At 26.0% G+C, this 25,767-nt stretch overlaps 1 protein-coding gene across 3 annotated transcripts in view; it reads left to right on the plus strand.

The window, feature by feature from the left end:
• The window catches only part of LOC142226779 (bridge-like lipid transfer protein family member 3B), a 156,952-nt gene that overhangs the window by 122,292 nt on the left and 8,893 nt on the right, over positions 1 to 25,767 (plus strand). The window contains exons 16-22 of one of the 3 annotated variants that reach the window (XM_075296984.1): positions 6,493 to 6,638; positions 6,701 to 6,827; positions 7,340 to 7,487; positions 7,555 to 7,753; positions 11,994 to 12,111; positions 12,346 to 12,388; positions 16,651 to 17,544. In XM_075296984.1, the coding sequence (XP_075153099.1) occupies positions 6,493 to 6,638; positions 6,701 to 6,827; positions 7,340 to 7,487; positions 7,555 to 7,753; positions 11,994 to 12,111; positions 12,346 to 12,388; positions 16,651 to 16,679 (810 nt within the window). In that variant the 3' untranslated portion in view covers positions 16,680 to 17,544. Of the gene's footprint in view, positions 1 to 6,492; positions 6,639 to 6,700; positions 6,828 to 7,339; positions 7,488 to 7,554; positions 7,754 to 11,993; positions 12,112 to 12,345; positions 12,389 to 16,650; positions 17,545 to 25,767 lie in introns of those variants that run through there. The other 2 variants (XM_075296985.1, XM_075296983.1) reach the window with 2 other exon arrangements.

Raw genomic sequence — 25,767 nt, forward strand, 5'->3', positions numbered from 1 at the left:
AATTCAAGTATAAATTAGACTATGTTAAAAAAAAACGTTTTTGCTGGGATGAATCACAGAAATAATAGTATCAATTATAAAATTAATTGAAATTTAATTAAAACATTAATTGATACTTAAAAAATGTTGTGAATCAATTAAATGTTTAAAATCCTAAAATTTAGTTTGCATAATCTTTCATGTTAGTTCAACATATATTTTAAAAGGCAGCACAATCTGTTTTAGAACTTTAGTTTAGTTGAATTCTCCCAAAAATGGTAGTTTTTTTACTGTTTGTTAAATTGGTAGATTTTTTGATGTTTCGGTAGATTTTGCAAAATATTTCTTTCCACCTAAGGGGTACCTTACAAATTTTCTATAGAAATACGATTTGAAAAAATTTCCTTCAGGAATAAAATTTTGACAAAATTTTCTCTAGAAATCAAAACAAAAATTTTTCCAACTAAAATTTTAATTGATTTAAAAAAATATTCAAATTAAAATTTAATTGGTTCAACAAAATTGTTATTTGAAAAGAAAATCAATCACAAATTTTAATTGTATTAATTAATTTTTTAATAATTAAAAATTAATTGGATTAATTAATTTCGTGATTGAACACAAAAAATATTTTTTTCTGTGCAGGAATAAAATTGTGACAAACTATTTTCTAGGAATAAAATTTTTACAAAATTTTTTCTACACCCAAAAAAAAAGTGAAACCACCGTGGAAGAAAATGTAGGTTTATTTTAGAAAATTTTAACTAAAATAGTTTTCTAATTGCAACATGTTACAAATAAGTTAATACTTTTTGTCAAACTGAAGAATTTTCTTTAAAAATAAATAATTTTTTTTCTGTTATTCAAGAAAATTTCATATGTTGAAAGAAAAAAATGGATTTAAAAATTATTAAAATGTCTTTAGCGCTGTACGAAGTTCAAGACAGTTACAATTTTAGTAAAGTTTACTCATTTGAGAGACTTATGATCTCAATTTAAGCAAACTTCTGCCATTTTAGGAAAATATGAACTATTTTATTTTGTAGTAAAATTGTGCACTATATTTGTATACAACTTTTTTTTTATTTTTAGTTCACGTCATTAAAGTTAGAAAAAAATTATTCAAATAAGGAACATTTACTCATATTGTGCAAAATTTAACTAAAATCAACTAATCTTCATGAACTAAAATAAAGTTCAGTTGGTATTAGAGCCCCTTTTTCTGGGTGTAGGAATAAAATTTTTGACAAAATTTTCTCTAGGAATAAAATTTTGACCAAAGTTTGTCAAGGAATAAAAGTCATTTGTGGATAAGTTCTCATTTCTGTAGAAGTAACAATAACCCCTTGTTCCCTAAAAATATTTAAAACTTCAACACATCTATTATTCAAGGGATATTTGTACACCCAAACAAATTGTCGCTATTAGGGATGATCATAAAATAATAAATAATCTTCTAGGTATAGTGGCAGCTCGATATTTCAGGCTCACTGAGACTATTCAGTCCATTGTGATACTACAGTGGTGAACTTCTCTCTTATCACTGAGTGCTGCCCGATTCTATGTTAAGCTCAATGACAAGGGACCTCCTTTTTATAGCCGAGTCCGAACGGCGTTCCAAATTGCAGTGAAACCACTTAGAGAAGCTTTGAAACACTCAGATATGTCACCAGCATTACTGAGGTGGGGTATTCCACCGTTGAAAAACTTTTTGGTGTTTGGTGGAAACTGGGTTTGAACCCACGGCCCTGTGTATTCAAAGCAGGCACGCTAACCATTGCATCATGGTGGCTCTAAAATAAACTAATTCTTTTACTACTTATCATTTCTTTCGAAGAAATATTTTTTCATAATAACCACAAAATATGCGCCAACAAATATATACGGCGTAAGTTCGGCCAGGCCGAATCTTACGTACCCTCCACCAAGGCTTGTTACAGAGCGGATACTAACATCATGTAGCGAACTTCAAGAATAACTGATAAACAATACAACTCAAAAGTTGTATTGTTTAGGCTTCTATAAAGAGCTAATTGTGGGTGGAGTCTACTCTATAATACCCTATAATAATCATACTCAATTCGTTAAAAATATATAAAAAAATATAGGGACGGAAGAATATGTATATGTAGAATATCAATAAACGGCGAATCACATTTTCAAGATCAACGTTATTAACATACATTACTTAGTAACACGTTAATGCTTGCTAACAAGTTAACGCTGTTCATTTTTAATCTATTTTGCTTAATCAGCTTTTTATACCGATTTATAAATTTGAATTCTTTTTTATTTGTTTTGGTTAAATTAATTTGCTTTTACAATTGGTGTGATTTGTAGTATTTTTTTTATTTAGAAACAAAAATAAATGTAAGATCAATATTAATTGAAAAATCCAATTGGGTAAGATACACACGAAAATCACTTCCCCTCTTTAAAACTCATAAAAATTGGTTAATTCCCACATGAACACTAACATAAAGGACACTTCAAAATATACACCAACCAACCAGTTACATACAAAAGTAGTCACCTAAATAGCTTTTATGTTAGTTCATGTTTGAAATTCAAACAGACAAAAAAAAAAACTTTAAATTAGTTCAATCACTTGCACCAAATATGCTTCTCTGAATATTTCTAATTATTTTTAATTATTGCTTTATAATTTGTTGTTGTAGTATATTTGTTTAACTAGATATACATATTTTGTTAATAATGAATCGATGCTAATGTGCAGATTATAAACAATATGTGAAGACATATCAATCAATAATTAAATTAAATTTTGACAAAATTTTCTATAGAAATAAATTTTTAAAAAACTTTCTATAGAAATAAATTTAAAAAAAAAAAATTCTAAAGAAATATAATTTTGACAAAATTTTCTATAGAAATAAAATTTTCTATAGAAATATTGACAAAATTTTCTATAAAATTAAAATTTTGACAAAATTTTGTATTGAATTAAATTTTGACAAAATTTTCTATAGAAATTAAATTTTGACAAAATTTTCTATAGAAATTAAATTTTCTACAGAAATAACATTTTCGTTTTGTTTTGTTATTGTTGGTTTATTTTTCGATCATTATTGTTGTTTTTGATTTCAGCTTAAAACCATTCATTGACTAAACTACAAGTGTAGCTTAACCAACAGACGAAAGGAATGTTTGGCAAATTTATTTGGGTAAAGCCCGCCCTATAAACTGCAAGATGGTTGGATGGACGCACTTTTCGGAATTACCACATTCCCCATTAGCATCCTCAACTTGCAGCAAAACTAATAACAAATTATCAGAATAAATTCTGGTAGTTCACTAAACCCAAAGCGAACCACACTTGAACCTTCCGAAAAAAGGTTTATGATAGTCGGCCTTCGTTTATACAAAGATTTATTTCGGCAAAAGCCGACTATGAAAAACCCTTTTTTCGGAAGGTTCAAGTGTGGTTTACTTTGGGTTTAGTGAACTGCCCGAATTGATAGTTTTGCTGCAAGTAGAGGATGGTGATGAGGAATGTGGTAATTCCGAAACGTGCGTCCATCCAAACATCTTGCAATCTATAGGGCTTTGACAAACGTTCTTTTCCTCTGTTGGTTAAGACACACTTGTAGTTTAGTCAATGCATGGTTTTAAGCTGAAATCAAAAACAACAATGATGAAATAAAATTTTGAAAAAATTTTCTATAGAAACAAAATTTTGACAAAGTTTTCTATAGAAATCAAATTTTGACAAAATTTTCTATCGAATCAAAATTTTGACAAAATTTTCTATAGAAATAAAATTTTCCATAGAAAAATTTTGACAAAATTTTGTACGAATTTATTTCGGCATAAGCCGGCTGTCATGTAAACCCTTTTTTCGGAAGGTTCAAGTGTGGTTTACTTTGGGTTTAGTGAACTGCCCGAATTGATAATTGGTTGATAGTTTTGCTGCAAGTAGAGGATGGTGATGAGGAATGTGGTAATTCCGAAACGTGCGTCCATCCAACCGTCTTGCAGTCTATAGGGCTTTGCCCGAATAAATTTGACAAACAATCTTTTCCTCTGTTGGTTAAGCTACACTTGTAGTTTAGTGTTAGGGAGCCACCGTGGTGCAATGGTTGGCATGCCCGCCTTGCATACACAAGGTCGTGGGTTCGATTCCTGCTTCGACCGAACACCAAAAAGTTTTTCAGCGGTGGATTATCCCACCTCAGTAATGCTGGTGACATTTCTGAGGGTTTCAAAGCTTCTCTAAGTGGTTTCACTGCAATGTGGAACGCCGTTCGGTCTCGGCTATAAAAAGGAGGTCCCTTGTCATTGAGCTTAACATGGAATCGGGCAGCACTCAGTGATAAGAGAGAAGTTCACCAATGTGTTATCACAATGGACTGAATAGTCTAAGTGAGCCTGATACATCGGGCTGCCACCTAACCTAACCTAACCTAGTCAATACATGGTTTTAAGCTGCAATCAAAAAAATAACAACAATGATTAGAGAAAAACCAACAATAGCTAAACAAAACGAATGAAATTTTTCTAAAGAAATAAAATTATGATAAAATTTTCTATAAAAATAAAATTTTGACAAAATTTTCTATAGAAATAAAATTGTGACAAAATTTTCTATAAAGAAAAAATTTTGACCAAATTTTTGATATAGAAAAAATTTTCTATAAAAATAAACTTTTCTATAGAGAAAAAAATTTGACAAAATTTTCTATAGATAAAAAATTTTGACAAAATTTTCTATAGATATAAAATTTTGACAAAATTTTCTATAGAAATAAAATTTTGACAAAATTTTCTATAGAAATAAAATTTTGACAAAATTTTATAAAGAAATAAAATTTTGACAAAATTTTCTGTAGAAATAAGATTTTGACAAAATTTTCTTTAGAAATAAAATTTTGACAAAATTTTCTATAGAAATAAAATGTTGACAACAATTTCTTTAGAAGTAAAATTTTGACAAAATTTTCTATAGAGAAAAAATTTTTACATAAATTTCTTTAGAAGTAAAATTTTGACAAAATTTTCTATAGAGAAAAAAATTTCACAAAATTGTCTATAGAGAAAAAAATTTTGTCAAAATTTTCTATAGAGAAAAAATTTTGACAAAATTTTCTATAGAGAAAAAAAATTTGACAAAATTTTCTAAAGAAATAAAATTTTGACAAAATTTTCTAAAGAAATAAAATTTTAACAAAATTTTCTATAGAAATAAAATTTTAACAAAATTTTCTATAGAAATAAAATTTTGACAAAATTTTCTATAGCAATAACATTTTGACAATATCTTCTATAGCAATAACATTTTGAAAAAATCTCTAAAAAAATAAAATTTTCTATAGAGAAAAATTTTTGACAAAATTTTCGATACAGAAAAAAGAAAATATTGACAAAATATTCTATAGAAATAAAATTTTGACAAAATTTTCTATAGAGAAAAAATTTTGACAAAATTTTCTATAGAGAAAAATTTTTGACAAAATTTTCTATTTAAATAAAATTTTGACAAAATTTTTTATAGAAATAAAATTTTGGCAATAGTTTCTAAGAAATAAAATTGTGACAAAGTTTTCTATAGAAATAAAATTTTCACAAATTTTTCTGTAGAAATAAAATTTTGACAAAATTTTCTAAAGAAATAAAATTTTGACAAAATTTGCTAAAGAAATAAAATTTTCTATAGAGAAAAAATGTTGACAAAATTTTCTATAGAAATAAAATTTTAACAAAATTTTCTATAGAAATAAAATTTTAACAAAATTTTCTATAGAAATAAAATTTTGACAAAATTTTCTATAGCAATAACATTTTGACAAAATCTTCTATAGCAATAACATTTTGAAAAAATCTTCTAAAGAAATAAAATTTTCTATAGAGAAAAATTTTTGACAAAATTTTCGATACAGAAAAAATTTTAACAAAATTGTCTATAGAAATAAAATTTTGACAAAATTTGCTGTAGAAAAAAAATTTGCTGTAGAAATAAAATATTGACAAAATATTCTATAGAAATAAAATTTTGACAAAATTTTCTATAGAAATAAAATTTTGCCAAAATTTTCTTTAGATGTAAAATTTTGACAAAATTTTCTATAGAGAAAAAATTTTGTCGAAATTTTGTATAGAGAAAAAATTTTGACAAAATTTTCTATAGAGAAAAAATTTTGACAAAAATTTTGACAGGGTATGCAAGACGGGCATGCTAACCATTCTACCATGGTGGCTCCCTATGAATGTAGCTATTAATTGTTAAGAAATCTGCACATTACATTGATATTCGAATTAATTCTTGTGTCCATGTCTATTGTATATAGCTTGTTGTAAACTTATGTTTTAGATTATTATAAATTTATGTTTTCTAATTAGGCTTTGCTTTGCTTTTGGCTTTAAACGTGTGCTTTAGTGGTCATTTATATAAGTATACATATATGTATTATATTAAAGAAATTAATAATATTTAATTAATAGTTTCGTTTTATATTTCTTTTTCCCTTTGATTTGATTTAATTTTTATATGACCAGAATAAATTTGGTGCTCGCTGTAAAGCTTGGAATCTAGCTCCATATAATCCAGAAGCGCCACCTTGTATTCGACTACGATTGGAGGAAACCTTAAAATCGCTAAGTGACTTAAGTGGTAGTGTCAATGACAAGAAAAGTCTGCAAAGGTCTGAAAATATTTTACAGAATAATCTGGAAGATAATTTTCGAAAATAATTTTCCGTTTTAGTTTGGTATCCCAGAATGCTGATATACGTGTAAGTGACATCTGTTTAGATTTGTCCATGAGCACGATTATAGGTCTTGCTGATTTGGCTGAAGATGAAGTGATCTCAACGAATCCATTGCCAGTGAATGTAAGTAAATATGGTCATTTAAGAAACATTATCGACTTATGAGAGCAAGTTCGATTTTCCAAAAGATTTTGGGATGAAAAATTTAGTCAAAAGCCTAATGGGCATAAGAATAGCTCAAAGTTATTTAAGAGAGAAACTGACCGAAATTTAAACTCAAAATTGAAATTCGAAGCCTTAATTCGTTTCAACCATTGGAATCGAAACTGTTCTCCATGTCTTCAATCAAGAAATTAATTTATCCAATTAATTGAAATGTCTTCAATCATGGAAATGATAGTATCAATCACCTAAGTGATTTAAAAAATTAAGTGTTCCAATTAAAAAATTAATCCATACAATCAATCTTTGTGATTGATTTTTATTTCAATTAAAAAATTTGCAGAACCAATTAAATTTTTTATTGAATAGTTTTATAATTCAATTAAAATCTTAATTGGAAAACTCTTGGTGATATTTTTTTGTGCAGTCTAGCCGAAAATTTATAAAAACATTTTTCATACATTTCATTAAAGGTGTCATTGGAAAATGTTCGTATTAATCTAATCGAAGATCGTCCACCTGTCAATATTACCTCACCCGGACCAGTGCCCATTAATTTGGCCATTGGTCGCATGCAAGTGAAACGTGATAAAAATGGTTTACTACACATACAACCTATAGGTAAGAATATGTCCATTACCAAAAAAGAGAAAAACTAACTTATGCATTTCCCATATTTTTTTTCTAGAAACCAACCTCAATGGTCCCGGTTCTGTTAACTATCCACTTACCTCAGCTTTATTTAGAACACCCGAACCTACACCACGTGAAAGAGAACGTGATCGTGAATTGCTCTCTTTGCAGCTGATAATGCAACAAATCAAATTGGATAATGATAATCTAAGGAAACAATTGATACAAGCTAAGGAGAATTCAGAGACCTATAGGTTAGTATATTTATAAGAACCGAATAATTAATCCCAGGTCCAGTTCGATTTAAACGAAATGGAACACCCATAGAAAAAATCGTGAACGGTGTGTACGTTTAAAAACGTTTATGGAATTGAATCAACACACCTGTGTCAAAGAGGAGAGCAGAAGGTGTCAATCTGACAACGATAAAATTACACCATGCGTTGTCAAAACAATAACCAGCGTCCATGATCTGAAAACGTAATAATACGAATTTGTAAAAAAAAATCCGTTACCGTGACTCGACCGTGGATTGTTTTCTCCATAGACGTTAACGGTCGCCTTAGCACATTGCACCGCCGAGTTGTCATAAGAACGTCCATCGAATATCCTAAGTCTTTTCATGGCCAAAGAAAAACGAAAGCCGTTTCTGAAATTGTGAATGTCCATGGACGAAAACTGTTAACATTCCGTTTTGAATTTTCGTGAACTTTTCCGTTTCATTTTGTTACCGTGCGTTCACGATTTTAGAGCGTAATTAAAACACCTCATTGTTGGGTTCAGGAGAGATCAGAAGCTAATCAAGTACCTGGAAATTCCTAAACAGGATAGATAGGGCCCATATGATTTCTATAGGCAATCTTTCTATAGACAATCTATCTCATCAGAGCTGGCTTTCCTCTTACTCCACTGATATGTCCAGATTAATTGATTTTTGCCTGGTTGATGTTCAGCTCCTTCTGAAGTCTAACCAAATATCAATAGCTTCGTTGGGAAATCATCTACATATGGCGCGATTAGGATGATTTATCCTGCATTTGTTCTAATCTTGTTAGAAATAAAGTGTGGAGAGATCATCTTAGACCCACGGGGGAGATTGTTTTCCAGTACCTTTAAATATGTCTATTCTTAGCTCAAATATATATGTATACTGTTTGTGGATTCTTTAAGGTGTGGGTCAGATATCTATCACATTTCTCTCCAATGTGCTTCAACATCCTCGTAGCCATACCATTTTGGGCCAATTTCGATTGCAATTATGAGGGCATCTGGAGCACACTCTCCTGGTTGAAGACTATAGGGGGGTCTGTCGGGTCTGGGTACACGGTAGAGGTGTGCGCGTGACACGAAATTCTCGTGACACGCGTGATTCACACGTGAATCACGTGAGTCGTGAACAAAATCCAAAGCAACTCTCGTGAATGTGCGTGAATGGGACTAAAATAATTATTTCGTGCGTAAGCGTGCGTGAGAAATAAAATAGGTTCGTGAATGTGCGTGATTAAAATTTCTGCAAAATCACGCTCACGAAAATAATCAAGATTTAATTCACACTCGTATGTTATCTGAAATTAATTTGGCTCTCGAACATATTCTATTTTTGAATTTTGTTACCTTTGATGATTTCCGTTTGGAAAATATCGTGAGTCTCGTGAATTTGTCGTGAATCGTGCGTGAACGTGAGTCTTAAAAAGTAATTCATGCGTGAGCGTGCGTGAGTACTGGTTTTGATTTCGTGAATGTGCGTGAGTGGGATTGGCTACCACACGTATCGTGCGTGAGCGTGCGTGAATAAATATTTTGCTTCGTGAATGTGCGTGAGTGTGAATAAAATTACAGTCACGCGCACACCTCTAGTACACGGGAGTCTCGCCTTTACCTTCTGCTTGTATTGTTGGAAGTCTGGGGTGCTGGACAAAATGTCTGCGGAAGGCTTTCGTCGCACGAGTATCATCGTTCGTACTTTGTCCCTCGAATGAAATGGTAATGTCTTTCCGTTTGGAGTTCGAAATAAAATGTCTGCGGAAGGCTTTCGTCGCACGAGTATCATCGTTCGTACTTTGTCCCTCGAACGAAATGGTAATGTCTTTCCGTCAAATCGTCGACCACTCCCGTGTCAAATCGTCGACCACTCCCGTGTCAAATCGTCGACCACTCCCGTTTGGCCAGAACTATTTCCTCACTTATGAGTGGTGACAATCTTGTTGATCACCTTGGCGAGACTCAGAATGCTGGGATCAGATGGCGTTTCTTTTCGGATTCTCAACATTCTCGTGGGAAAACCATTTGGCCCAATTGCGATGGAACTCTTCACGGTCTTTATCACCCGGACAATGCATTCCTGGCTAATGACCACAAAGGAGCTGCCTGGTATGAGTACACGGAAGATTCACCTTCTGGTTACTGCAGTCTGGTGGTGTTAGACAAATTGTCTGCAGAAGGCTTTAATCGCACAAGTATCATCGTTCGCAGCTTCTCCCTAAAAAAAAATTGAAATGTTGTCTTTCCTCTTATACGCCAACCTTGATGTTCCCATAGGAAAATTGAGGTGGATATCAGGGATTCGACATCCCTGAAGATCTTCTCTCCAGCCGGCTCTGACGTTTGTAGTAGGCTAATGACTAACTCGTTCTTCGCTAGCGAGGAAAATAACAGCTAGAATTACCGAAGTTTTCTACTGCGGAATAACGGTACCTGTCGCAAGGTCAATTTCCAACGTGATCGGGAATTCAGTATTGGCTTATATTCTGCTTGGGAGGGAACGCGAACATACTGGATACACATACTCCATTGGTTGTGGATTGCTCTCAATGGCATCGACACGGAAAGGGATGAAAATGGGATTAGGGTTTGGGAGAGTGTAAAAAATACGTACATGAATTCCGATCTTTGCAGAGGGTAATGGCAAACTCGTACTCCGCTAGCGAGGAAAATAGCTCCCAGTTAGCCATACCGAAGTTCATAAATGTTCTCTACTACGGAATGACAGTACCTGTACCAAGATCAATTTTCAACGTGATCAGGAGTTCAGACTGGACACACGTACTCCATTGGTCTTGGATTGCACTCAATGGCACTGGCACGGAAAGAGATGAAAATGGGATTGGAGTTTGGGAGAGCGTAAAAAATATGTACATGTATTCTGAAGTTTGCGGTAGGGTAATGGCAAACTCGTTCTTCGCTAGCGAGGAAAATAGCTCCCAGTTAGCCTTTCTTTACTACGGAATGACGGTACCTGTCCCAAGGTCAATTTTCAACGTGATCGGTGGTTCAGTATTGGCTTATATTCTGCTTGGCGACTCGGGAGGGAACGGGACTGGACGCACATACTTCATTGGTCTTGCTTTGCTCTCAATGGCATCGGCAAGGAAAGGGAAAAGGATGGAAATGAGATTAGGGATTGTGAGAGGGTAAAAAATACATACATGTATTCCCGTGGGGTTTTGCAGTTCTTGGACAAGAAGTGGCTCCTTGTGTCGATCCTTCACGATCAACTGCAGTGAGTTCGTTTTGTTGTTCTAGATGCTCTGAGAAACCAGTTTGATTATTTTTAAGTTCATGGTGACTTCCCTCCGGTTTCAACGCTGCAGATTATTGTGGAAGCCCGTATTATATCACAGATTATATTATTCGGTTTTAGATTTATATCTTAGTTGTGTTCTTAATGGATGAAAGGGAATGGACGTGGGTTGATTGACCCCACCATTCTCCACTAGAGGTGTTGATGGAAAGTTGTATTTATGACTTTATTGTTGGTGTTCATAAAAAGTACCCTCTTTTTAGTATTGTTTATATAATGAATAATGCGACCGGTTGCAAATGTATCATCAGATACACAATCAAGAGGGATTGAACCCAAGACCTTATGTATGCAGACAGACTTGTTAACTATTGCACCACGGTGGCTCCCAACAAGTGATGAATAATAATTTTTGTCAGTACACTCTAGCCGGAAATCAAACCAGGCGTCTTCGTCATGCGACTCGCATCCACTGTTATACCGAAGGGCTCACTGTCGGTCGACCTACTTAGCGAAGCCATTGCTTATTTCATCTTATGGGCGCATTCTTTGGGGCTAGATGGGAATTGCCCCAGTAAATCTCCCTCTGCAAGTTTAAAAATTTTCATTTTGGCGTACACGGAAAGTGACTATCCGATTACATGGCTTGGATGTCTTGGGGAAAATTACGATTTTTGGGGATGAGGGTTATTGGATACAATACAACTTGGTTGTCTAAGTTTTTCGATGACATTTCGATTAAAATGGAGTTTATAAAACAATGAATCTTTTCGTTGACATAATGATATTCCTATTAACGAACGTTTCATGCTATGAATGAAAATTTTCATTCGCCTAATGAAAAATTTTCCTTATATGAATGAAAAAATTTCATTGGGTCAATTTTAATGAAAGTTTCGGTGTTTGAGCTTCACAGCTGAACCATTGATTTTGAATTTCAATCATTTTAATTTAAACATTTCTTTATTTTCCAGACAAAAATCCAAACAAGAAAATGAAGTTTTACGTTCCTATTTGAAAGCTGCTCAAGACGATATTACCATATTACTGGAAGAGAAAAAAGCTTTACTAGACACCATACGTTCTCTACAGGTAAGATGGAATTGGGCAATTGAGAAAATCAAATGTTGATATGTACTTTTTTATGTTCGTTATTGTGAGCCTCTTTCTAACTCTTTTTTTCTGCTTTCGGTTACGGGTTGCTGTTATTGTCCTCCACCACTACTCCACAAAAACACTGACTGCATCCAACCAAATAATACACAAATTTTTCTCGTTTTTTATGTTGATTGTCGTTTTGTTTGACTATGTAAATCCACCAAATAGACTAAGCTCTATACACACGACACAAATGCAAGGAATACTGAAGGTTCGATTTTATTTCATTTGTTTGTACTCACAAAAAGTCAGTCATCACCATCATCTTTGTTACATGCAAATTTTATTGTAATCATTCTTACCCCCACTTTCATGAAGCTCCGTTAGTGATACGTTAGCTAACGAATTTTTAAACCGAGCTATTGACATATCTGTCATGTTCTATATATGTATCCCATATGTCAGAAAGGAGCATGACTGCTGAAAATTTTCAGTTAAAGTTAACTGGAGAGTAGATATTTCCAATTTACTTTCTGTTAACTGGCAGTTAAAGCCTAACAGAGCTACATCAAAATGGCCGTTAGTTAGATTTATATTCATTTGAATCAAAGTAGTTAATTTTAGATATTATACCTCATAGACATATGCTATATACTCTCCACATTATCATTACTATTTTTTGAAATGTTAGAAATAAAATTTTTCAAAAATTTTCTATAGTAATAAAATTGTTCAAAAATGTTCTATAGAAATAAAATTTGTACAACATTTTCCTTAGAAATAAATTTTTAACAAAATTTTCTATAGAAATAAAATTTTGACAAAATTTTTTTATAGAAATAAAATTTTGACAAAATTTTTTTATAGAAATAAAATTGTGACAAAATTTTATATAGAATTAAAATTTGGACAAATTTTTCTATAGAAATAAAATTTTGACAAAATCTTCTATAGACATAAAATTTTGAAAAATTTTCTATAGAAATAAAATTTTGAAAAAATTTTCTATAGGCATCAAATGTTGACAAAATTTCCTTTTGAAATAAAATTTTAACAAAATTCACTATAGAAATAAAATTTTGATAAAATTTTGACAAAATTTATCATAGAAATAAAATTTTGACAAACATTTCTATAAAAATAAAATGTTGAGAAGTTTTCCTATAGAAATAAAATTTTGACAAAATTTTACATAGAAATAACATTTTGACAAAATTTTCTATAGAAATAAAATTTTGACAAAATTTTCTATAGAAATAAAATTTTGATAAATTTTTCTATAGAATTAAAATGTTGACAAACTTTTCTATAGTAATAAAATTTTGACAAAATTGTCTATAGAATTAAAATTTTGACAAAATTTTCTATAGAAATAAAGTTTTGACAAAATTTTCTTTACAAATAAAATTTTGACAAAATTTTCTATAGAAATAAAATTTTGACAAAATCTTCTATAGAAATAAAATTTTGACAAAATTTCTATAGAAATAAAATTTTGACAAAATTTTCTATAGAAATAAAATTTTGACAAAATTTTCTATAGAAATAAAACGTTGATAAAAATTTTTATAGAAATAAAATTTGGACAAAATTTTCTATAGAAATAAAATTATAGCAAATTTTTCTATAGTACTACAATTTAAAATTTCTATTGAAATAAAATTTTGACAGAATTTTCTATAGAAATAAAATTTTGACAAAAATTTTTATAGAAATAAAATTTTGACAAAATTTTCTATAGAAATAAATATTTGACCAAATGTTTCTATAGAAATAAAATGTTGACAAAATTTCCTTTTGAAATAAAATTTTGACAAATTTTTCTATAGAAATAAAATTTTGACAAAATTTTCTATAGAATAAAATTTTGAAAAAAAAAATTTCTATAGAAATAAAATGTTTACAAAATTTTCTATAGAAATAAAATGTTGACAAAATTTTCAATAGAAATAAAATTTTGACAAAATTTTCTAAGAAATAAAATTCCTATAGAAATAACAGTTTGAGAAGATTTCTTTTACAATTTTTTTTTTAATTTTTACAAAATTGTCTATAGAAATAAAAATTTGACAAAATGTTTCTATATAAATAAAAATTTGACAAAATTTCTATAGAAATAAAATTTTGAAAAAATTTTCTATAGGCATCAAATGTTTACAAAATTTCCTTTTGAAATAAAATTTTAACAAAATTCTCTATAGAAATAAAATTTTGATAAAATTTTGACAAAATTTATTATAGAAATAAAATTTTGACAAAAATTTCTATAAAAATAAAATGTTGAGAAGTTTTCCTATAGAAATAAAATTTTGACAAAATTTTACATAGAAATAACATTTTAACAAAATTTTCCATAGAAATAAAATTTTGACAAAATTTTCCATAGAAAAAAAATTTTGACAAAATTGTCTACAGAATTAAAATTTTGACAAACTTTTCTATAGAAAGAAAATTTTTACAAAATTTTCTATAGAAATAAAATTTTCACAAAATGTTCTATAGAAATAAAATTTTGATAAATTTTTCTATAGAAATAAAATTTTGACAAAATTTTCTATAGAAATAAAATTTTGACAAAATTGTCTATAGAATTAAAATTTTGACAAAATTTTCTATAGAAATAAAGTTTTGACAAAATTTTCTACAGAAATAAAATTTTGACAAAATCTTCTATAGAAATAAAATTTTGACAAAATTTTCTATAGAAATAAAATTTTGACAAAATTTTCTATAGAAATAAAATTTTGACAAAATTTTCTATAGAAATAAAATTTTGACAAAATTTTCTATAGAAATAAAATTTTGACAAAATTTTCTATAGAAATAAAACGTTGATAAAAATTTTTATAGAAATAAAATTTGGACAAAATTTTCTATAGAAATAAAATTATTGCAAATTTTTCTATAGTACTACGATTTAAAATTTCTATTGAAATAAAATTTTGACAGAATTTTCTATAGAAATAAAATTTTGACAAAAATTTTTATAGAAATAAAATTTTGACAAAATTTTCTATAGAAATAAAATTTTGACCAAATGTTTCTATAGAAATAAAATGTTGACAAAATTTCCTTTTGAAATAAAATTTTGACAAATTTTTCTATAGAAATAAAATTTTGACAAAATTTTCTATAAAAATAAAATGTTGACAAAATTTTCTACAGAAATACAATTTTGACAAAATTTTCTATAGAAATAAAATTTTGACAAAATTTTCTATAGAAATAAAATTTTGACAAGATTTTCTATAGAAATAAAATTTTGACAACATTTTCTATAGAAATAAAATGTTGACAAAATTTTCTATAGAAATAAAATTTTGAAATAAAAAATAAAATTTTGACAACATTTTCTATAGAAATAAAATTTTTACAAAATTTTCTATAGAATTAAAATTTAAAAAAAATGTTTCTATTGAAATAAAATGTTGACAAAATTTCCTTTTGAAATAAAAATTTGACAAATTTTTCTATAGAAATAAAATTTTGACAAAATTTTCTATAGAATAAAATTTTGAAAAAAATTTTCTATAGAAATAAAATGTTGACAAAATTTTCTATAGAAATAAAATGTTGACAAAATTTTCAATAGAAATAAAATTTTGACAAAATTTTCTAAGAAATAAAATTTGGAGAAGATTTCCTATAGAAATAACATTTTGAGAAGATTTCTTTTACAATTTTTTTTTTTAATTTTTACAAAATTTTCTATAGAAATAAAAATTTGACAAATGTTTCTATATAAATAAAAATTTGACAAAATTCTCTGTAGAAATAAAATGTTGACAAAATTTTCTGTAGAATTAAAATTGTGACAAAATTTTCTATAGAAATTTCCTTTTGAAATAAGATTTTAACAAAATTTTCTATAGAAATAAGATTTTGACAAAATTTTCCATAGATATAAGATTTTGACAAAATTTCCTATAGAGAAAAAATTTGACAAAATTTCCTATAGAAATAAAATGTTGACAAAATTTTCTATAGAAATAAAATTGTGACAAAATTTTCTATAAAATTTGACAGAATTTTCTATAGAAATAAATTTTGAAAAAACTTTCTATAAAAATAAAATGACAAAATCAAATTTTGAAAAAATTTTCTATAAAAATAAAATGACAAAATTTTCTATAGAAATCAAATTTTGTCAAAATTTTCTATAGAAATCAAATTTTGTCAAAATTTTCTATAGAAGTAAAATTTTGATAAAATTTTCTATAGAAATAAAATTTTGAGAAAGTGTCGATTTTTGACCGAAGCCGATATTTCGGTCAACACTAGAGCTTGACCGAAATATCGTCTATATTGTTTTACCTTGGGTGGTGCAAACATATGATAAATTGATGTAGGTTTTTATTTTCATCCATATAAATTTACATAAACACACTCAGCAGCCATTTAATGTTTAATGTATACATTCACTATCTTTCATAACACTTGTTTTTAATAATTATAGATCTTCTATTCATATAGTGTTAAAAAAAATAAATATATTTCTAACGTTGTTGTTTTTTTCTTATTATGCATCTATAGCTGCAGGTCACCTCTATGAGTATGAATAAGAAAAATGGTGGCAATAACAGGTAGCACAACTGCATGGATTGCATCCAATGCTGTGGAGAAAATAATAATCCATAAATTCGAACACTGAAAAAAAAAAAAAAATAAAACACCAAAAACCCAAATTGTGTTGATAAATGAAATGTTATAATTTTACAAAGAAAAACTCTTCGTAAACATTCTGGAGAAATGATATTTAAAACTTAAGATAACACAGTGGGAAAAAATTAAAAAGAAACAATGGTTTGTTACTAATGAAGTTATATGCCAATATTCAAAAAAAATATAAACAGTATATCTGTGGGAAAAGTAAATTTAAAGTTCAAAGCAATTTTTTTTTGAATATGGGGTTCGACACTTAATTAATAAAATACCCAGAAAAAAGTCCTTTCAAGAAAATAATTTGAATCCCAAATTTGTGAAATTTTTTATTGTTTATACCAGTTTTATAGATTTTCTATTCTTTTGGTGACATTTGATTGTCAAAAATTTAAATTTTCATCTTAAACGTCTAAGACTTTGTGTCCACCACAACTTCATTGGAAGTGAAAAAAAACTAATGGAGTTTCCCAGGCTACGATTAAAGGAAATGTTTGTAGATTTGATTAGATGGCATGGCGATGATCATTAATAATCTTAAAGTATCATATGTAAAATATTCAGACTATAAGGAAATTTGTCTACAACATTGTTTCAATGAATGCGCAGCCTATTTGATAATTATTTATAATTTTTTAATGGTATTTTTTAAATTAATTCCAAATTTCCCCACTGTGTTGTACAAAACAAAAATCAAACTTTTTGTAACATTACGATAATTCCATGTAAATATTTTATTTATAATAAATTGTAAACTTAATGTAATAACACTATGTATATAACAAAATTACAAGGTTCTGCTGCCAATGGATTATGATAGAGGAGTGAAAACCACAGCAAAAAAAACTTCGTACAAACCCTAATGAAGATATTCTATTTGGATCCGAAAGTTTGTTTTTTTTAATTGAATCTGAATCAAAGAATTTTATACGGATTTTTCTGAGGGTTTGGTGGGATCTTCTCAGTTCTCAGATATTATGTTACCCACTCTTTAGGATTTCATTTGAAAAAATAAAATTTTGACAAAATCTTCTATAGAAATAAAATTTTGATAAAATTTTCTATAGAAATAAAATTTTGACAAAATTTTCTATAGAAATAAAATTTTGACAAAATTTTCTATAGAAATAAAATTTTGACAAAATTTTCTATAGAAATAAAATTTTGACAAAATTTTCTATAGAAATAAAATTTTGACAAAATAAAATAAATAAAAATAAAGTTTTGACAAAATTTTCTATAGAAAGAAAATTTTTACAAAATTTTCTATAGAAATAAAATTTTTACAAAATTTTCTATAGAAAGAAAATTTTTACAAAATTTTCTATAGAAATAAAATTTTTACAAAATTTTCTATAGAAATAAAATTTTGACAAAATTTTCTATAGAAACAAAATTTTCTATAGAAATAAAATTTTTACAAAATTGTCTATAAAAAGAAAATTTTGACAACATTTTCTATAGAAATAAAATTTTGACCAAATAAAATAAATAAAAATAAAATTTTGACAAAATTTTCTATAGAAATAAAATTTTGACAAAATTTTCTATAGAAATAAAATTTTACAAAATTTTCTATAGAAATAAAATTTTGACAAAATTTTCTATAGAAATAAAATTTTGCCAAAATCTTCTATAGAAATAAAATTTTGACAAAATAAAATAAATAAAAATAAAATTTTGACAAAATCTTCTATAGAAATAAAATTTTGACAAAATTTTCTATAGAAATAAAATTTTGACAAAATTTTCTATAGAAATAAAATTTTGACAAAATTTTCTATAGAAATAAAATTTTGACAAAATTTTCTATAGAAATAAAATTTTGACAAAATTTTCTATAGAAATAAAATTTTGACAAAATTTTCTATAGAAATAAAATTTTGCCAAAATCTTCTATAGAAATAAAATTTTGACAAAATAAAATAAATAAAAATAAAATTTTGACAAAATCTTCTATAGAAATAAAATTTTGATAAAATTTTCTATAGAAATAAAATTTTGACAAAATTTTCTATAGAAATAAAATTTTGACAAAATTTTCGATAGAAATAACATTTTGACAAAATTTTCTATAGAAATAAAATTTTGCCAAAATCTTCTATAGAAATAAAATTTTGACAAAATTTTCTATAGAAATAAAATTTTGACAAAATAAAATAAATAAAAATAAAATTTTGACAAAATTTTCTATAGAAATAAAATTTTAACAAAATTTTCTATACAAATAAAATTTTGATAAAATTTTCTATAGAAATAAAATTTTGACAAAATTTTCTATAGAAATAAAATTTTGACAAAATTTTCTATAGAAATAAAATTTTGACAAAATTTTCTATAGAAATAAAATTGTGACAAAATTTTCTATAGAAATAAAATTTTGAGAAAATTTTCTATAGAAATAAAATTTTGACAAAATTTTCTATAGAAATAAAATTTTGACAAAATAAAATAAATAAAAATAAAGTTTTGACAAAATTTTCTATAGAAAGAAAATTTTTACAAAATTTTCTATAGAAATAAAATTTTTACAAAATTTTCTATAGAAATAAAATTTTGACAAAATTTTCTATAGAAACAAAATTTTCTATAGAAATAAAATTTTTACAAAATTGTCTATAAAAAGAAAATTTTGACAACATTTTCTATAGAAATAAAATTTTGACCAAATAAAATAAATAAAAATAAAATTTTGACAAAATTTTCTATAGAAATAAAATTTTGACAAAATTTTCTATAGAAATAAAATTTTACAAAATTTTCTATAGAAATAAAATTTTGACAAAATTTTCTATAGAAATAAAATTTTGCCAAAATCTTCTATAGAAATAAAATTTTGACAAAATAAAATAAATAAAAATAAAATTTTGACAAAATCTTCTATAGAAATAAAATTTTGACAAAATTTTCTATAGAAATAAAATTTTGACAAAATTTTCTATAGAAATAAAATTTTGACAAAATTTTCTATAGAAATAAAATTTTGACAAAATTTTCTATAGAAATAAAATTTTGACAAAATTTTCTATAGAAATAAAATTTTGACAAAATTTTCTATAGAAATAAAATTTTGCCAAAATCTTCTATAGAAATAAAATTTTGACAAAATAAAATAAATAAAAATAAAATTTTGACAAAATCTTCTATAGAAATAAAATTTTGATAAAATTTTCTATAGAAATAAAATTTTGACAAAATTTTCTATAGAAATAAAATTTTGACAAAATTTTCGATAGAAATACCATTTTGACAAAATTTTCTATAGAAATAAAATTTTGCCAAAATCTTCTATAGAAATAAAATTTTGACAAAATTTTCTATAGAAATAAAATTTTGACAAAATAAAATAAATAAAAATAAAATTTTGACAAAATTTTCTATAGAAATAAAATTTTAACAAAATTTTCTATACAAATAAAATTTTGATAAAATTTTCTATAGAAATAAAATTTTGACAAAATTTTCTATAGAAATAAAATTTTGACAAAATTTTCTATAGAAATAAAATTTTGACAAAATTTTCTATAGAAATAAAATTGTGACAAAATTTTCTATAGAAATAAAATTTTGAGAAAATTTTCTATAGAAATAAAATTTTGACAAAATTTTCTATAGAAATAAAATTTTGACAAAATAAAATAAAGAAAAATAAAGTTTTGACAAAATTTTCTATAGAAATAAAATTTTGACAAAATTTTCTATAGAAATAAAATTTTGACAAAATTTTCTATAGAAATAAAATTTTGACAAAATTTTCTATAGAAATAAAATTTTGCCAAAATCTTCTATAGAAATAAAATTTTGACAAAATTTTGTATAGAAATAAAATTTTGACAAAATAAAATAAATAAAAATAAAATTTTGACAAAATTTTCTATAGAAATAAAATTTTAACAGAATTTTCTATACAAATAAAATTTTGATAAAATTTTCTATAGAAATAAAATTTTGACAAAATTTTCTATAGAAATAAAATTTTGACAAAATTTTCTATAGAAATAAAATTTTGACAAAATTTTCTATAGAAACAAAATTTTGACAAAATTTTCTATAGAAATAAAATGTTGACAAAATTTTCTATAGAAATAAAATTTTGACAAAATTTTCTATTGAAATAAAATTTTGCCAAAATCTTCTATAGAAATAAAATTTTGACAAAATTTTCTATAGAAATAAAATTTTGACAAAATTTTCTATAGAAATAAAATTTTGACAAAATGTTCTATAGAAATAATAAATAATAAAAAATGTAGAAATAAAATAAAACATGTTGTTTTTACATTTTGGCTGTGCAAAAACGTGCTGAAATCTGCTGGCAGATATTTTGCCTAGAATTCCCAGTTGTACAAAACATTTATTGTCTTTAATCCAATTTTAAAAATTCACTGTATTTTGTCATTACTATTTTTTATAACCAGTAAAATTTAAAAAGAAAAAAATTAAATTATTGCATAAATAGCATAAAATAACAAAAAAAAAATAGATTTTTTTGGTGAAGTAAAAAATAAGCTCTCATTCGGATTTTGCTTGAAAAAATAATTAAAAATGGAACATTTAAAAAATGTTTTAACGTTTTCGATTTTAATCGCTGTTGAAAGATGTGCTGAAATACACTGGCATATATTTCACCCAGAATTCCCAGTTGTGACAAAAATTATTGGCATCTCCTTAAACCAGTTTTAGAAATTCACTGTTTTTTTATAACCAATATGCTAATTGCATTCTAGAAAAATTACGAATTTTTGAAAATATTTGAGCTTAAACGTTTCACACAAGCGTTAGGATGCATAAAAATTCATAAAATGATCCAAAGCACTAAGTTCGGATCACACCTTAAGAAGTAATACAAATTCAGTACAACAGATGTTGAAATGGTGGCCATTCTTCGTATGACACAAGTCCATGTTAAATTCACAGGATCCAAAAAGAACACACAAAATTTCAATCACGAAATTAATTGGTCCCATTAATTTTTTAATTGAAATGTCTTTATTGAAATTGATACTATTAATTTTTGTGATTGATTTTTGTTTCAATTAAAAAATTTGTTTAATCAATTAAATTTTTAATTAATTTTTTTTTTGTTTTAAACTCAATTAAGACTTTAATAGGAAAAATTTTCAAAGAAATTATAAAAACAAAAAAAATATATATAAATATATATTAAAGTTTTTATTGAATATTTTTTAAAACTCAATTAAGACTTTAATTGGAAAAATGTTCGTGAAATTTTTTTCTGTATATCAAGCCCTATTTACAATTTTTTATAACATTTATGGGATTATTTCATAATTTTACATTTATTATTCTGGTAAATATATATTTTGTGCATCTAATTTTAATTTTTATTGAAAAACATGCAAATAATCAAAGTATAATGCGATTGTGTATTAATCAAATCGATTTAAATTTAAATATTTCCCATATTTTTTGTCAAATATTGTTCTTTGGCTAAGGTCCTGAAAAGATTTAAAGATACCTCTCTACGTGTCTGTCAAAAAATAGAACATAGACCGGATGATAGTGAAAGGAATAAGAACACTCCTTAATCAATACATTGGCAGAGTTTTTTTTTATTTTTGAAAAAGTTATTATGTGTTGTAATTTTTGGAAAACAGAGTATTTTGTTTGGAAATGATTACTTTTTTTGTTCAAAACAAAAGAAAAAAATTCTAGAGAAGGTAATCACTTTTATCTTCAATGAATTTTAATTGGAAAAAAATCATTTAGAACAAAACACTTCTATGATTGAAAATATTATCATTTCTTTACAAAGTATTATCCTTTTGTGTGCATTGTTTTTTTTTTGTGTTTTTATCATTAACACACAGTTAATACATGTTAAACATTTTTTTAACAATTATTATTTTATAGAAAAAAAATTAAAAAAAAAACTATAAATAAAAAATATATATTATGTTGTTTAATAAGACTGAAACTATTAAAAAAAGAAACAAAAACAAAAATCATAAAAATGTTGAAGAAAACAATCAACACAAAACTTACGATGCCATTTCCAATATTTGCTAATTTGTCCATATGTGCTGAAAATCAAAGAAAAATCGTATAAAGAGTATATAAATAAAGATCTTAATATTTTTTAATCAAGCTTTAAATTAATATTTATTAATAATATAATCAAAAGAAATTATAAAAACAAAAAAAAAAATATTTTCCAACTTCAACATTCATTTACATATAAATACAGAAACCAAGAAAATCTTTCTTGTCTCCAATTATTTATAGAAGGGGCAATGAAATCTGAGAAATAAACAAAATTCAAACGCATTGTTGTGATTCATAATTCATATCAAAACAAAAATTAATCTAAAATTTATATGAAACTTTAATGTTAATCATGATATTAGAATTAACAAAAAATCATTAACAATTTGTTTCCATTTACAAAAAAACAAAACAAAATAGAATATAAAATAAAATATAGAGATGTATCTATATGTCGTAAAAACTTTAAACTTTATATTATTTGTATAAAGGGAATGGCCAATGAAAACACCTACTGAGCTAAGGCTCACGAAAGTGTTTTCTTCGAAATTTTTACATATTTATTTAGTTAGGAAAACTTTTTATTTTTTGTAGTACACCATGTTCCTTTGAGCAATCAGCAAATATTTTCTTTGAGGTCATAATATTTTATTTGAACAATTTTTTTTTTTTTTAATTTTAAACACCAACCCTTATACTCTTATTTGGAAAATCCTAGCATGTATCATTGGGAATATTTTTTTGTTCTGTGAAAACATGTTGCCATAGTTTTGCTCTATATGTTCTATCGTTATCCTTCGCCTTAATGAGAGTTTTAAACAGCGGTATTAAAATGGGCCGCAGACAATTGATGCCCAAACCAAATGAAACAGGACGACAAGTGTGGGACGAAGCTTTATAATGAATATGAGACTCAACAAAAGGTATCTGATGGATGAAAATCGACCCCAAAAATAAAATTTGAGCTCATTTCCTTTTTTGATTTTAAAGGCCCTGTAAAATAGAATTACTCAGTACAAATCTCTTGAGAATCTTGTTTGGAAAAACTCCAAAAATTATAAGAAATTATTCTCAAAAAAAAAAAAAAAAACATACAAATTTGATGTTGTTGTTTTCCACAAAATTTTTTGGGTTCTATTTCACTTAGGTTTTGGGGCTAATTTCCATGGGGCCCATATTCATAGCGTTATGAATATGGACCCCATAAAAATTAGCCCTCAAAACCTAAATGAAGTAAAACCCTACACAAATTATATGGATAACAACAACACTCATATTTTACGTTTTTTGTAGTGTAACTATACATATGGAGTGTAGCTATATATATATATGGAGTGCAACTGATTGCATTATGAAAATATACCCCAATATTTTAAATTAAAAATGGGCTAATGCTAACCTTTCCGATGCCTTCGGCCATGCTTTAAGACTTTCTCCTAGCACTGTTGCCACAGTTTGTAGAATTCTACCAAAAATGCTAGATTTTTTACTGTTTGGTAGGTTGGTAGAATTCTTCATGTTTTGGAAGGTTTTGTAGAATATTCCTCCCCAAATAAGAAGTACTTCACAAATTTCAACCAAAAATACAATTTTGAGAAAGTTTTCTATAGAAATAAAAATTTTGACATGATTTTGACAAATTTTTCTATAGAAATAAAATTTTTACATAATTTTCTATAGAAATAAAATTGTGACAAAATTTTCTATAGAAATAAAATTTTGTAAAATTATTCTATAGAAATAAAATTTTGAGAAAATTTTCTATAGAAATAATATTTTAAGAAAAATTTCTATAGAAATAAAGTTTTGACAAAATTTTCTATAGAAATAAAATTTTGACAAAATTTTCTATAGCAATAAAATTTTGACAAAATTTTCTATAGCAATAAAATGTTGACAAAATTTTCAATAGAAATAAAATTTTGACAAAATTTTCTATATAAATAAATTGTTGACAAAATTCTCTATAGAAATAACATTTTGACAAAATTGTCTATAGAAATAAAATTTTGATAAAATTTCCTCTAGAAGTGTAATTTTGACAAAATTTTCAATAGAAATAACATTTTGACAAAATTTTCTATAGAAATAACATTTTGACAAAATTTTCTACAGCAATAAAATTTTGACAAAAATTTTCTATAGAAATAAAATGTTGACAAAATTTTCTATATAAATAAATTGTTGACAAAATTTACTATAGAAAAAAAAATTTGGCAAAATTGTCTATAGAAATAAAATTTTGATAAAATATCCTCTAGAAATAAAATTTTGACAAAATTTTCAATAGAAACAAAATTTTCTATAGAAATAAAATTTTGACAAAATTTTTTATAGAAATAAAATTTTAAAAAAAATTTCGATAGAGATAAAATTTTGACAAAATTTTCTATAGAAATGAAATTTTGACAAAATTTTCTATAGAGATAAAATTTTGACAAAATTTTCTAAAGAAATAAAATTTTGACTAAATTTTCTATATAAATAAATTGTTATATACGTTTGTTGTTTTTTGACCTTTTTGTTTATTACCTTCTGTTTTCTTTTTGTAAATTCAAGCTCGAGGTCAGAGTTTTATTTTCTGTTTTATTTTTACACTTCGATATTTCGATCTCCTTCGGAAATCATCGACGGGAATAAATTAAATACATAAAATTAAAACCTATTTCACTGGTGTTTTGAGTGTGGTAACAGCAACAGAAATGAGAGGACAACACCAGTGACATACACCCTCACAAAAAATCGCTTCTGTAACATATACTCCCAAACATATTTCGCTTCAAGCATATACATTTTTGGGTATTGCCCAAACATTTATATGTTTGATCTCTTCCAATATATAATATGTTTGAAAGCATATTGGTCTAAACAATATATGTTTGGGTAGTCTAAGTTCCAAACATTTTGTATTTTTGCATCCAAATTCAATAATGTTGTCTTCCAAAAAACAATATGTTATTATGTGAACATATAATATGTTTGGAA

Source organism: Haematobia irritans, chromosome 2 (assembly GCF_050003625.1).
Source record: "Haematobia irritans isolate KBUSLIRL chromosome 2, ASM5000362v1, whole genome shotgun sequence".
NCBI classification, from domain to species: domain Eukaryota; kingdom Metazoa; phylum Arthropoda; class Insecta; order Diptera; family Muscidae; genus Haematobia; species Haematobia irritans.